Source organism: Phaseolus vulgaris, chromosome 6 (genome assembly GCF_000499845.2).
Source record: "Phaseolus vulgaris cultivar G19833 chromosome 6, P. vulgaris v2.0, whole genome shotgun sequence".
NCBI lineage: Eukaryota > Viridiplantae > Streptophyta > Magnoliopsida > Fabales > Fabaceae > Phaseolus > Phaseolus vulgaris.
Genome location: NC_023754.2, coordinates 16104363 through 16119715, shown reverse-complemented (window position 1 = coordinate 16119715; position 15353 = coordinate 16104363). Strand labels below are relative to the sequence as shown.

The following is a 15353-nucleotide window of genomic DNA, read 5'->3' as shown; positions in this document are numbered from 1 at the left end:
CTATCTATAAGTATTTATTTATCTCACTCTCTAAATAATTAAATCCTACACACTTATTAAATATAATTAATTACTATAGTTATTTTTAAAATTAATTTTAATATCTCCTCCAAATACATCCATTTAATTAATTATGTCATAAATCCCACAAAATCCCCCCTTCATATTATTTAATAAATTAAAAGGCAAAAAAAAGTAGCTCAAAATTCAGTTCCCAGGAATCAAATTACGGCTGGTTTTCCACTGGCTCTCTCTCTGGCTGCACTTTGCCATCTGGAAAAATAAAATCACAGAGAGTGCTATGTCAGAAAAACACAATTCGTTTCTTTCACTCTTGTATTATAAAAATCACATAACTTCAACCATAAAAAGTTTCGCAGTATCATATTATTAAAGACAAAGAAAAAGAAGTACCTATGAAATGATATTTCAACCAGAGACTATCTCATGCCATAAAAGTCAATTAAATTAAATGATTCCAACCAATTCATTATTCATGAAAATGACACTTCGGTTAAAAAATAATGACTTCATTCAACTAAACAAACCAACTCCAATTGTACCAAACTAAGGTTCAATGCGACAAACGATGTTAAGAAATGCTGAGTAATGGTATAATATATAAACAGACACTAGCAGCATCACACTCACATTAGAAATCTGCTTCTTTTCCATGGCTCAACTACTCCTCTACTTTTCAGCTCTTATCTTCTTTATCTTCTTAGCCCTTATAGTACAAAAAATTGGAAACAAACCCAGAAAAACATATGAAACAGCTTCTAAAATACCTCATGGCCCTACAAAGCTACCTATTATAGGGAATATACACAATCTGCTATCCTCTCAGCCACATAGAAAACTAAGAGACCTGGCCTTAAAATATGGACCCTTGATGCATCTTCAACTTGGAGAGGTTTCTACTATTGTCATTTCATCCCCTGAGTGTGCTAAGGAAGTCATGAAAATCCATGATATTAACTTTGCCACGCGGCCTAAAATCCTAGCTAGTGAAATCATATCTTACAATTCCACAGATATAGCTTTTGCTCCTTATGGAAATTATTGGAGGCAGCTAAGAAAAATTTGCACACTGGAGCTTTTAAGCCTAAAACGTGTCAACTCATTCCAACCAATTAGAGAAGAGGAGCTCTCCAATCTTGTCAAATGGATAGATTCAGAGAAAGGATCCCCCATCAATCTCACTCAAGCTGTACTTTCATCAATTTATTCAATTGCTTCGAGGTCTGCCTTTGGCAAGAAATACAAAGACCAACAAAACTTCATAGCAGCGGTTAAAAAGTTGATAAAACTTGAAGGAGGTTTTGACATTGGAGATTTGTTTCCTTCTGCTACTTGGCTGCAACATGTCACTGGTATCAGGCCCAAGCTTGAGAGGTTGCATCAACAAGCCGATCAAATAATGGAAGGCATCATCAATGAGCATAAAGAGGCAAGGTCAGAGGCCAAAGATTACGAAAGGGAAACAGAAGATCTTGTGGATGTTCTCATGCAATATGAGGATGGTAGCAACCAGGATTTTACTTTAACTAGGAACAACATCAAGGCAATAATTCTGGTATGGATCATAACCTCTTGCAAATACATTTTATGAACATAACCTTTCTCATACTTGCTACGAAAGTGGAATTAGTTAATAAGGATGAGTTTGATTTCTATTTTCAGAAACTGGTTTTAGTTTTAAAAATATGAAGAAACTAGAAGTTTCTGGTTTATGTTTCTAAAACACTTTTTTCGGAAGAAATTTTCAAAACTTAACACACTCTGGGGGAGAAACTGATAATTGAATAGCATCTTTGGAAAAGAATTTTTAAAACCGAAAAAGAGAGTAGGAAACAAAAATGCTCCTAAATATCTAAACACTTTTCCCCCTCTATATCTTATTTTCCACTCGAAAGATCTTTGATGTAGTAAAACATTTGCCTAATAACTCTAGAAGCATGCAGTCTGTTTATTTCTTTACTTTTAACATTTTTTATTGATAAACTATTTTTAAGGACATTTTTGCTGCTGGAGGTGAGACATCAGCAACAACCATAGATTGGGCGATGGCTGAAATAATAAAGGATTCAAGAATAATGAGAAAAGCACAAGCTGAGGTTAGAGAGGTGTTCAACATGAAACGAAGGGTTGATGAAAATTGCATCAACGAACTCAAATATTTGAAACTAGTTGTGAAAGAGACCTTGAGATTCCACCCTCCACTTCCTCTTTTGCTTCCAAGAGAATGTGGTAAAACATGTGAGATACATGGCTATAACATACCAGCCAAAAGCAAGGTCATAGTCAATGCTTGGGCAATTGGAAGAGATTCAAACTATTGGACTGAACCTGAGAGGTTTTATCCCGAGAGATTCATCGACAGCACTGTTGACTACAAAGGGAATAATTTTGAGTTCATTCCTTTTGGAGCTGGAAGAAGGATATGCCCTGGAAGCACATTTTCATCCAGAATTGTCGAAGTGACCCTTGCAATGTTGTTATATCACTTTGATTGGAAGCTTCCAAGTGGAATGATAAGTGAAGAATTGGACATGAGTGAAGAGTTTGGAATCACAGGTTAGAAGAAAGCATGATCTGTTCTTGGTTCCTTTTCCTTATCTTCCTCTGCCTGTCCCATGAATTTCAGACAGAGAAATTGAAACCCTTGGTGATGTTGAGATCGTGCACTTTGATGCTATCATAGCAGATTTCATGATCAGTAGGCGTTCCTAGAGTCAATAAAGCATGATCTTCTATTCTGTTATTTAAGTGTGTTTAGACATGAATTATACTATATAAAAATAAAAGTCTCTGCTGTTATTTTTATCCCACAATTTAAACTAGCAATTGATAACATGAATTTTCCTTTTTGAGAGATAACGTGCCATAGAAACATAAACTCCAAAAAAACATAATAAATGAGAAACTTTTCTATGACATAATGGGCCATATGACTTGACTCAACCATAAGACTTAATCTCACACAATGTAGACAATGAGAACCTATGACTTGACCTATAACCATAATAATGGGGCCTTATGACTTGATTCAACCATAAGACTTAATCTCACTTTATGACACATGGATTCATATTCCACATTGGATGATCCACTCTGAACATCAAAAGTTACTTTGGAAAGTGATTAGGCAATTGCATTGGTTCAATCATAATTTTCTCAAGAATTATGGTCATATGCTAATAAAAAGAGATATATATTAACAATCTAATATTGGTGATGTTGAGTAGGTATCAGACAGTCCCAAGTCTGACCTATGAATATCCTATTCCATGGCGCTATCCAGATTATCACCTACTTGGTAACTTCCTTACCCCACCTGATCCTTGCCTTTCATATGTATCAAATTGTAACTTCCCAAATACAAAGACTCATATATTAACATTAACTCAATGTAATGAATTTTATGAATTTTTTCCAACTGACATATTCTTTGACACTTTCAAGAATAACATAACATGATGACTACTAAGATATGTCATATTTTTTCTTGCCAATAATCTATACCCACCATTCACACAAATACAAAGAGTATAAAATAATAAGAAAGCATATAGATAAATTTCTTTTATCCAAACTCATTAAATAAAAATAATAATTACTTTTATTTTAATTTTATTATTACTTCACATACTTCTTTGAATTATAAAAAACTATGTTTTTAAATAATATAAAAATAAAATAAAATAAAAAATAAAACAAGAATTTTAAATAATTAGATATGGATCAATATGTATATATATAAGAAAATAAAATAATAAAAATGATAATTGCCATTATTTAGTAAAATTTCATGTAAAAAGTTAGATATTATTGATTTTAATTGTTGATTAAACTATGATTCAACCCTAATTTGAAAAATTAGAATTTAATAATATATTTTGGAGTTTTGAGATTAATAAATTTATTTATTCTCAATTTTGTGTTATTTTCATGAATTTAAGGAGAGATGAAACAAATGGATATATTATGAATAAAAATGTCACTTAACCCAAGTCTAATTAGGTTAAATAAGGGTATAAGGCAGAGAGAAAAGAAGAAGGTGTTGAGGATAAATAATATTCTTTGTGAAAATTTTGTAAGTTCAATTCACCCCATTTTGAACTTAGACTTTAATAATCTCAACATAAGGGAGGAACTCCTAGAGGCAGGAATGACTAATTCCTTTTCTTTTCTTTGGGATTGAATGTAATAATTTAAAACTCCTATGTTTTGAGGTAATATTTATATGTAACATTATGCTCTTATTTGATATTTTTTATTTTATTTTACGCTTAAAGCTTGAATTTTTATTATTGATTTAAATCTTTGGAATTGAGTGGGAAGTATCTTTGATGATCTGACTTAAATAAAAATACTTGACTTGGTATACTTGTCAAATTAGGCGAACAAGTTTTGACGCCCTTGTTGCACAACAATTTTTGTTTAAGATTTTAATGTTTAACTCACCAAGTATTGAGATTTGTATTTTTTTTTTAAAATATAGTTATTTTTTTCTTAATTTTAAATATGTATTTATTTTTATTTCATTTCTAAAAATTAGTTTTTTTCTTTATTTTAATTTTTTTCATTTATTTTTAAAAATTAGTTTTTTTTCTTTATTTTTAATTTTTAAAAAAATTAGATTTTTTTTCTTTATATTTAATTTGTTGTTTTTCTTTTTATTTTAAAAAATTATTTATTCTTTTTTTTCCTTTTCTTTTATTTTAAAAGCATAGTTATTTTTTTTTCTTTATTTTAATTTTTTAATTTTTCTTTTATTTTTAAAAATTATTTATTTATTATTTATTTTAAATTTTTTATTTTATTTTTTAAGAATATTTATATTTTCTTTATTTTAAATTTGTTGTTTTTTGTTGGTTTTTTTTCTTAATTTTAAATTTTTTTCGTTAGTTTTTTTTGTTTTTGTTTTTATGTTAGTTTTTTTTCTTTTTATTTAATTTTTTTTTCTTTTATTTTTAAAAATTAGTTATTTTTTATGTATTTTAAATTATTATTTTTGTGTTAATCCTTGCATGAGCTAGTTTATGATATATGATATTAAGATGACAAGTTTCTAGAGATAAACTATAGTTGGATTTAGAAATTTGGATTTAGAAATTGAGAAGACAGCTCGGAAAACAAAATTAAGAAAAGTTATTGAAGAATTTTCAACCACGTCTACTAATCACATTGAACCAATTCAAGAAGAAATCAACATTGTTGAAGAAACACAATTGTCACCCAGAAGAACACTTGGTGATTATGCTATGCAATAGGGACTACAACAATTTTCCAGCATTGCAATACCTCGTGCTACTAAGATATTGGCGATGAAACCAACATTCCTTAGTTTGATAAGTACTCATCAATTTACTAGCATGGACCATGAGAATTCGTATACATATCTGTCTACAATTTATGAGCTGTTTGGAAAAACGGGGTTCTAATTAGATGATATTGAATATGTTCATTTGCGTTTTTCCTTTTCCATTACCAGGTAAAGTTAAAGAATGACTCAAGTCACATCTAAATCAGAGTCTCACCAATTGAAAAAATGTAGAGGAGAAATTTTCACAGAGTATTTTCAACCTTTGCAAGTTCACCAAGTATTCTAACCTCTCCAGGTACACTAAGTATTTCAACCTCTATAGGTACACCAAGCATTTTAACCTCTCCAAGTACACCAAGTATTCTAACCTCTCCAGGTACACGGTCCTAATCTCCCCTTGAGATCAAGACCTCTCAATAATGAGAAAACCTTTCGTTTGGAGAGAATAATGAAAGCTCACAGGGTATATTTCACAATATGAAGGATTTATAATGGTTAGGCACACAACCCAAATTCTCACAGGTTGCTCTCTTCTAGCAAATAAGAAATTCTATGCACAATTCAAAACACAATTACACAACTTTTTGTACACTAAATCTCGTATTTGATCTTCTTTGTATCTAGGTCATAAACACATGGCAATGTGCATGTCATAGGGTTATGACATGTTTCCTCAGCCACCTAAGTCACTTAATATATGTCAGGTTTACATTCTATCCACACAGTCTAGGTCATCACACATTTGCAGTGAAAATGACAAGTTATAAACATGTGGCAATGTGCATGTGATAGGATGATAACACGTGTCTTGAGCCACTCGAACCACCCAATGCATGTTCGAATTACATCCCATCCAACACAATCTATGTCAACACACGTTTATGATGGATATGACAAGTCAAAAACATGGGATGCTACATTGTATAGGTTCCCAAATGGTGTTACTCTTAGCCACACAAAGATGCTTATTGAGAGTGAACTATTGTGTATTCATGTTACAAATGTTTTTTTTTTATCATAGGTCACTGCTACCTTCTAGAGAAACTTACTAATGTATTTTTATTGCAAGTGATGAAGATGTGCAAAACATGATTGGGTGCAAAACATGTCACTTTTTTTTTAATTAGAAGAATATCGAAACAAACATGGATTATGGAGTATCATGCACTAACAAATTCTCATCTTTGTGACGAAGAAAAGTTCTACAAGTTAGCCTTTATCATTTTTTTTAACTTCAAATTCTTCAAAAATAAATATTACAATTTTTAGTTTCACATACAATTTTTATTTTTCCACATTTCTATATGTAGAAAACCCTCTTAGACATGACATAAAACACTTTATTCCCTTAATCAAAATTAATTCATCCATTTATCAACTCCAAATTATATCCAGTTATATTTTATAATTTTCAATAGTTCCTAAATAACATTTTGTATATATAACACTCAACCAATGCAATTATATAACATACATTCCATTACTTTTTCTAAATATTTATTTATCTCACGTTTTACTTCTCTAAATAATTAAATTCTATACACTTACTAAATATATAATAATAACTATTATTAAATTAATTTTAATATTTTCTTTAAATAAAATTATTTTCAATTAATTACTATTATATTTTCCACACAAAAAATTCCTCTTTTCATATTATTTAATAAATCAAAACGTAAAAAAATAAAAAAAAATCCAGCTCAAAATTCGATTCTCTAAAACCCAAATTCTGAATGATTTTCGAGTGCAGCTCAGATAATCCAAGGTTGTCTACAAACTAAATTCTGATTTGTATGCAAAAGTGTGCCACTGCTAAATATTGGATGTATTGTACCGTACGGGGAAATAAAAACACAAACAGTGCTATGTAAGACAAAATCTCTTTTCTTTCACTCTTGTATTATAGAAATCATTTGATTGCGATAACAATGATTGTCTAAACTCTTATAGCATTCACATGATTACCTAAATTTTCGTGTCACTTGTATTATTACCTAAACTCTTATGTCACTCAGGTGATTCTCTGAACTCTCGTGCCATTCACAGTATTATAGGTAAACTCTTATGGCACTCACATGACTATCTAAATTAACGTGCCAACTCAACTAGTTCAAATATCTGCATGCAAAACCATAATGGGGAAATAAAAGCACAAAGAGTGATATGTAAAACCACCAAGTTGCACTTATGTCTGTTAGTCTAACTATTCATGAAAAGGACTCATACACAAAAATCTCAATATAGGAGAAACCAAGATGATCACAAGGTACCAAAAAACGATGTTAAGAAATGCTGAGTAAGGTGTATAATATATAAACAGACACTAACAGCATCACACTCACATTAGAAATCTGCTTCTTTTCCATGGCTCAACTACTCCTCTACTTTTCAGCTCTTATCTTCTTTATCTTCTTAGCCCTTATAGTACAAAAAATTGGAAACAAACCCAGAAAAACATATGAAACAACTTCTAAAATACCTCATGGCCCTACAAAGCTACCTATTATAGGGAATATACACAATCTGCTATCCTCTCAGCCACATAGAAAACTAAGAGACCTGGCCTTAAAATATGGACCCTTGATGCATCTTCAACTTGGAGAGGTTTCTACTATTGTCATTTCATCCCCTGAGTGTGCTAAGGAAGTCATGAAAACCCATGATATTAACTTTGCCACGCGGCCTAAAATCCTAGCTAGTGAAATCATATCTTACAATTCCACAGATATAGCTTTTGCTCCTTATGGAAATTATTGGAGGCAGCTAAGAAAAATTTGCACACTGGAGCTTTTAAGCCTAAAACGTGTCAACTCATTCCAACCAATTAGAGAAGAGGAGCTCTCCAATCTTGTCAAATGGATAGATTCGGAGAAAGGATCCCCCATCAATCTCACTCAAGCTGTACTTTCATCAATTTATTCAATTGCTTCGAGGTCTGCCTTTGGCAAGAAATACAAAGACCAACAAAACTTCATAGCAGCGGTTAAAAATTTGATAAAACTTATAGGAGGTTTTGACATTGGAGATTTGTTTCCTTCTGCTACTTGGCTGCAACATGTTACTGGCATCAGGCCCAAGCTTGAGAGGTTGCATCAACTAGCCGATCAAATAATGGAAGGCATCATCAATGAGCATAAAGAGGCAAGGTCAGAGGCCAAGGATTACGAAAGGGAAACAGAAGATCTTGTGGATGTTCTCATGCAATATGAAGATGGTAACAACCAGGATTTTGCTTTAACTAGGAACAACGTCAAGGCTATAATTCTGGTATGGATCATAACCTCTTGCAAATACATTTTATGATCATAACCTTTCTCATACTTGCTATGAAAGTGGAATTAGTTAATAAGGATGAGTTTGATTTCTATTTTCAGAAACTGGTTTTAGTTTTAAAAATATGAAGAAACTATAAATTTCTGGTTTATGTTTCTAAAACACTTTTTTCGGAAGAAATTTTCAAAACTTAACACACTCTAGGGGAGAAACTGATAATTGAATAGCATCTTTGGAAAAGAATTTTTAAAACCGAAAAAGAGAGTAGGAAACAAAAATGCTCCTAAATATCTAAACACTTTTCCCCCTCTATATCTTATTTTCTACTCGAAAGATCTTTGATGTAGTAAAACATTTGCCTAATAACTCTAGAAGCATGCAGTCTGTTTATTTCTTTACTTTAAACCTTTTTGATTGATAAACTATTTTTAAGGACATTTTTGCTGCTGGAGGTGAGACATCAGCAACAACCATAGATTGGGCGATGGCTGAAATAATAAAGGATTCAAGAATAATGAGAAAAGCACAAGCTGAGGTTAGAGAGGTATTCAACATGAAAGGAAGGGTTGATGAAAATTACATCAACGAACTCAAATATTTGAAACTAGTTGTGAAAGAGACCTTGAGATTCCACCCTCCACTTCCTCTTTTGCTTCCAAGAGAATGTGGTAAAACATGTGAGATACATGGCTATAACATACCAGCCAAAAGCAAGGTCATAGTCAATGCTTGGGCAATTGGAAGAGATTCAAACTATTGGACTGAACCTGAGAGGTTTTATCCCGAGAGATTCATCGACAGCACTGTTGACTACAAAGGGAATAATTTTGAGTTCATTCCTTTTGGAGCTGGAAGAAGGATATGCCCTGGAAGCACATTTTCATCCAGAGTTGTCGAAGTGACCCTTGCAATGTTGTTATATCACTTTGATTGGAAGCTTCCAAGTGGAATGATAAGTGAAGAATTGGACATGAGTGAAGAGTTTGGAATCACAGTTAGAAGAAAGCATGATCTGTTCTTGGTTCCTTTTCCTTATCTTCCTCTGCCTGTCCCATGAATTTCAGAATGAGAACTTGAAACCTTTGGTGATGTTGAGGTCGTGCACTCTGATGCTATCGTAGCAGTTTTAATCTTTGAATAACTTGAGAAAAAAGTCCGTCACTTTGTGTGTAGTGGATGATTTAAGTTTTTATATTATTTTTCATGATTAGTAGGAGTTCCTAAAGTCAAGAAGCACGATATTTTATTCTGTTATTTAAGTGTGTTTAAACATGAATTGGAATATATAAAAATACAAGTCTCTGTTGTTATTTTTTGGCAAATTCTCCCTGCACCTCAATGGGTGTTCCTGCAGCTCCATTATTCATCTATGTGATATTCCAATTTTTCCTTTATTTAAATTGTTTAAAAACTTTACTTTTCTCTTAACCTCACACTGCACCTTTTTATTTGATATTGTTGTGAACCGGAGCACCCCTTATATCTTCACAGCCGCGACACCTCTTCCATTGTTGTCCAAGAGGTTTCATTTTTCCAGTCAATTTGATGGAGGGCGAGGTTTGAAGCAGGTTGAAGGAAGCACTACAGTGAATGTAAGTTCATTTTATTTTATCCCGGTGGTAGCTTAACTTTATTTTGTTTAAACTGGATTCTACAATTCAGTATGTATGTGGATGGTATACATATCGAATTGTACATTTCGGTATTTATTTTTCAATTAGTACAATTCAGTATGTATTACATACTGAATTGTACAATTTGCTATGTTATTAGCAAATGAATACTGGATTATACAATCCGACAATTCGGTATTCATTATTTTTTATAAAGTGCATATCAGATTGGTCAATTCGAAAGCACAAACCGGATTCAACATTGTATACCGAATTACACAATTCGGTATGTAATTGGAGGTGTTATGACTTTTGCAATCCAATATACAAGAAGAAAACGAAAATAAAAAAGGTGAACGAAAACCATGAAAAAAACGCACAACTCACCTCATCAATTAACCTTCACCTTCTTCAACAGCCACCTCCAACCACAACCCCAAGAACCACCTACAAACACCCATTGCAATGAATGAGAACCTTCAAAATGAAGAACAACTCACACTCAAACAACCATGTCATTAAGTGAAATGGACTTCCTTAAGACCGATTCTATATTTAAATTCATCATTTTGTTGCAAATAAGTAGGACACTTGTCATGGTTCTTGACCGAACAATAATGATTCTTTTTTGTGTTTTTGACCAAGTGGTTTGAACTTATCCTTCATATTTTTTTTTCAAACAACCATGTCATTATTTTCTTTGGAAAAAATAATAAGTGAAATACATTTCCTTAACGCTAATATCTATATTTATGTTCATCTTTAGGTGTGACAAATTATGCCACTTAGCATGGTTGTGTTTTTTACGATTTGGATTGATTTTTACCAACTTTTCTAAACTTGTACCACATTATTTGTCATTAACCTTAACTTAGCCTAATTTGGACCCACCACAACTTGGTATGACCTAGACTCGACTTGACATGATCCTGACTTAGCCTAACTTACTTAAGTGTAACCATACCTGCCCAAACTAACCTAGGTCTAGATTTGGATTGATCATATATTTTTCATCCTTATAAAAACTTCTTTTATGTAAATGTTTCTTTTTATTTTCATTTTCATTTTTAAAGATTACTTGCTTTTAAAAAAATGGATCATGGGTTGGCCCTCACCCATGGGACTTTTGTAGGCTTTTTAGCCCTACCAAATTTTCTTATTTGGGACTTTTGACCTTACAAGCATTTTTTACCAAGGCCCATATGGGTCAAGGCCAAGCCCTGTGAACTGAACCAAATTGACAAGTCTAGTAACTCCTAATCAATCTTAGATGTGACAATAACATAACTAAAGTTCAACAATAAGCTTCCAAATTCCAATTTCATAAGTGAGTCTAGCTTGACATTTTGTTGCACTGAAAAACAATTACGATGATGTGTAAGTGTCAAGGTAATTTTTTTTTAAACAGGGTTGGCATGCAAAGCCACATTAAGAATACAGAAATACAAATCATGAGTGGACTAAGCTAAAACTCATGATAAAAAAAGAAAAACCCCAAAACCAAGAGAATCCAAAGTAAAGGAGATGATTCTTATCTCTACGAAACATAATCTATTAGAGAGAAGTGAGATATGGAGAATCTAAAAGCTAGCAAGACACTTTACGAGCCACAAGATTTTCTAACCCAATTTATCATCTGGCTCTTTCAAGACCAAGAATAATAGAAAAAACTTCTGCCGATAGAGCAGAAATCATCAACCATACCATACAAAATGATGTGTGTGTCAAGAGATAATTGAACATAATTATTACTATACAAGAGTCAATGACAACTTTATATATAAAATCATCAACTAGAATTCTTATTTCTAAGTTCCCTTAGTATGTTTATTTCTATGTTCCTTAGTATGTTTATAATTGACACTTCATTAGATATACTTGCATCCTTGACATACTCAGAACCACCTTATACATATCAAACAATGATAATGATGTGAGTATATGTACTATATTCAACAATGCAATAAAAAAGTACAGTTTAAAATTTACACCTTTAAATGTAGATCTGTCCATTGCCTTGCGGTGTTCCCCAATAGCAACTACTACTTCTACTCTTAATCAATTTTCCATTCAAGGAATTATATTTATAAATCAGCTCTCTTCCAGCAAGAATATCCTTTACACCAAACAACATTTTGTGAGGAAGATTCTTGTCATTGTGATCATGCATAACATCTTTGACACGAAGATTTGAAGAACAACTATGATTAGTAAATGTTCCTACATTTCCACATTTACTTGCATAAGTGAAGACCTTTCCAACATCTACAAAAGAAGACTGAAACTGTTAAATAAAGTCCAAACACAACAAAAGAAAGTATCCATCGTGAACATACCCATGTGAAATATATAGTCATTATCTATAGGCACTGACTTCTCCAATATACTCACATAGAAAGCTTCCAGAAGGGAATGAAAGACAATTTTTGTACGTCAACCTCTGCTACCATTCTTCACAGCCACAAAGAATTTCCTGCTTGAACTTTATTGAGTGAATGGTATTAACGACATAAATAAAGGATGTGGGTAGCTGGACACGATCACTTGAAGTCACCACCCTAATACTAAACCTCTTCCGACCATTTGAAAGATCTTTAACACGAACAACCTCCTTTTCGACAACACAACCTTTCGGTTTGTTGTGTTTCTTCCTAGGAGTAAATCTTGAATTTTCGCCATGATCCTTAAGGGCAAAACAAGTTTGGAGTTGTCCTAAAATTCTATTTAGTGAAAAATTGAACACAAGCTTTCCATATCTCCCTCTTCCTATTTTTCATTGTATCCACCAAATACAAACTATCATAAACATATGCGTAATGAGAATTGCTGCTATTCTAACTGAATGCACCATCAAACTTTCCATCACTTTCAATATAACCCACATGGGACTTATAGCTTGCATCCTATTTTTCAGCACCAAATTTCATCGTTCCAATTTGTTTATCACGAAGTGAAATATTTCTCCTAACATTAGGATTTCCGCCTTGACCTTCATAAACCAAGGTACCACTGGGTTCAAAGGTACAAAACTAAAGAACAATGGGGCAAAGTGCTACGGAACAATCTCCATGTCTTTTGCTATAGGACTTTCAAAAGGAGACTTTGTGTTACAGATATCTATCAGTGGTACCACAACAAGTCACAAACAAAAACTTCAATAGAACACTTGAAAGAACAAATTTTCCCTCCACATAAACATGCAAAGCACAAAACAGTAAAACAAGAATTCAAAACTCATAAACTAAATGAAGAAAAAGCACAACTTTAGGGAAAACAAGAAAGAAAGAAACCACCCCATGAAAACCAAGAAAAGAAAGAAGCAGACTAGAGGAAAAATTGAACTAAAACACTCCCTGAAATCAAGACCCTTTTGTTATTTGTTGATGAACTAAAGATATTGAGAATCTGAAATGAAAACTTTGAAATGATAGAAATAAGAAAAGCTTTATTACCCTTGTTAAACGCTTGAAAGAGTTCCTTAGCACTGTAGTGGAGAAGGAAAAGACTTGGATGAAAAGAGAACCTACTGTCACGTCAGAGTTGTGCACAATTCTACAATTCATTATTAATATAAAATTGATAAGGGTTAGAATGAAATCCAATGTTAAGAATAAAAAATGTTTATATTATGGATAACATCATAAGTTACAACTTTTATATGGATAACATAAGTTATTTTTTTTTTCTTTTTTTTTTATAGTTCAATGGTGGATGAATTATGGGTACGCAATTCCAACTTATAAAAGTTAACCATCAAGAATTTAAGTTTAACATATAGTTTATTGGGATGTGAGTGCGGTGGATAAGCAAGTAATAATTATTTTTGTTATGACATAACTCATTTCATTATTAACTTGTCGAATGTAGAAAGAAATTTATTTAGATTATATTTGTAAATTTATTAAAAAAAAAAAAATGAAAGACAAAAGGTTGCATGATTTGGTTTACATAATACTAGTGCATTGACCCGTGCAACGTGCGAGAATTTTTCTAATATTTTATTTTTAAATATCAATATTAAAAATAATAATTTTATTTAGATATATATAAATTATTAAGTTGATGAAATGAAATTAAATATATTACCATAGTATAAGTTTACACACTTTTATTATATTAATGAATTTAATATAATATAACATAAATAATTAAAAATTTATGAATATATTTTTGTCATAATAAATACATTACAATACAATAACAATACAATAAAATAATTTGAAAAAATACATTATTATATAAACAAAATAATCTAATACTATGTATCCATTACGTATTTATGTTGAAGTCCTCTTCACCAAATTCATGCTATCTTCATACTGTAATTTAATCCGTAAAAAAAACTCTCCAAAAAATTATTGCAATTAAAAAATAGAATTCAGTAGATTATACCAAGTACAATTATTACAAAAAACTATCAGTAAATTACAAAAAACTATCAGTAAATGTGTGTTTCTTCCATAAACATATGGTAGGCAAAATCATATTAAATTATGAATTCACCTTTTATGATATAAATTAAATTAAAATGTAATGTAATATAATACAAATAAAACATAATGAAATATAAATACAATGAAATACTATTATATAAATAACTAAAGATCTTAAAAACCATACAACAATAATAAACATATATACATCATCAGGTGTCTAGATAAAAAAAAACAATAATTAATACTTCAATGACTAATTAATAATAAACAATATACAAAAAATAAAATTAATATAAGCATTCTCTAATATTAACACAAAATATATAAAATAAAAAATATGATCAAAGATTTTTATGACTTTAATATACTGGCAATTGTTATAGCGTTAAGCATATGTAATAATGCCAACCTATTATAAATATACCAGATAATGAAACAAAATTGTAATAATTTATGTATTCACATTGCAAGAAATGGATGAACAAATAGAATATGAACATTACTAAACAATAGTGAATATAATATAAACATAAAGAGTACCTAACTGTTCAGTTTTCCAAAAAAGTCCAAGCAGAAACATAAATATGTCTGAGCTTTCTTAATCACTGGTAACTATTATGTTATGAGAATAATAAAAGAAATTATGTAGGATAACTTAAACTGTGAATAGAAGTAAGTAACAAAACCCTGATATGAGAA

General features: G+C 31.2%; 1 protein-coding gene, 1 long non-coding RNA gene and 1 pseudogene across 7 annotated transcripts; 2 read left to right on the top strand and 1 right to left on the bottom strand.

Moving 5' to 3' along the window:
• Nucleotides 1–79: 79 nt before the first annotated feature.
• On the bottom strand, nucleotides 80–13797 carry LOC137831334 (uncharacterized). 6 transcript variants are annotated; one of them, XR_011084414.1, is made up of 5 exons: nucleotides 12610–13764; nucleotides 12443–12483; nucleotides 12210–12334; nucleotides 10606–10665; nucleotides 80–273 (listed from the first exon to the last, which is right to left on the bottom strand). It is a non-coding gene; the product is annotated as an uncharacterized lncRNA (long non-coding RNA). The 6 variants fall into 6 exon arrangements; XR_011084415.1 differs by having other exon boundaries at nucleotides 13671–13764; XR_011084413.1 differs by having other exon boundaries at nucleotides 12555–12695.
• Nucleotides 634–2826, top strand: LOC137831332 (cytochrome P450 71D11-like; annotated as a pseudogene).
• LOC137831333 (cytochrome P450 71D11-like) lies at nucleotides 7549–9927 on the top strand. Its single transcript, XM_068638970.1, has 2 exons — nucleotides 7549–8599; nucleotides 9039–9927. The coding sequence occupies exons 1-2, from the start codon at nucleotides 7697–7699 to the stop codon at nucleotides 9660–9662; spliced, it is 1527 nt and encodes a 508-aa protein (XP_068495071.1). The 5' UTR covers nucleotides 7549–7696; the 3' UTR covers nucleotides 9663–9927.
• Nucleotides 13798–15353: the final 1556 nt, after the last annotated feature.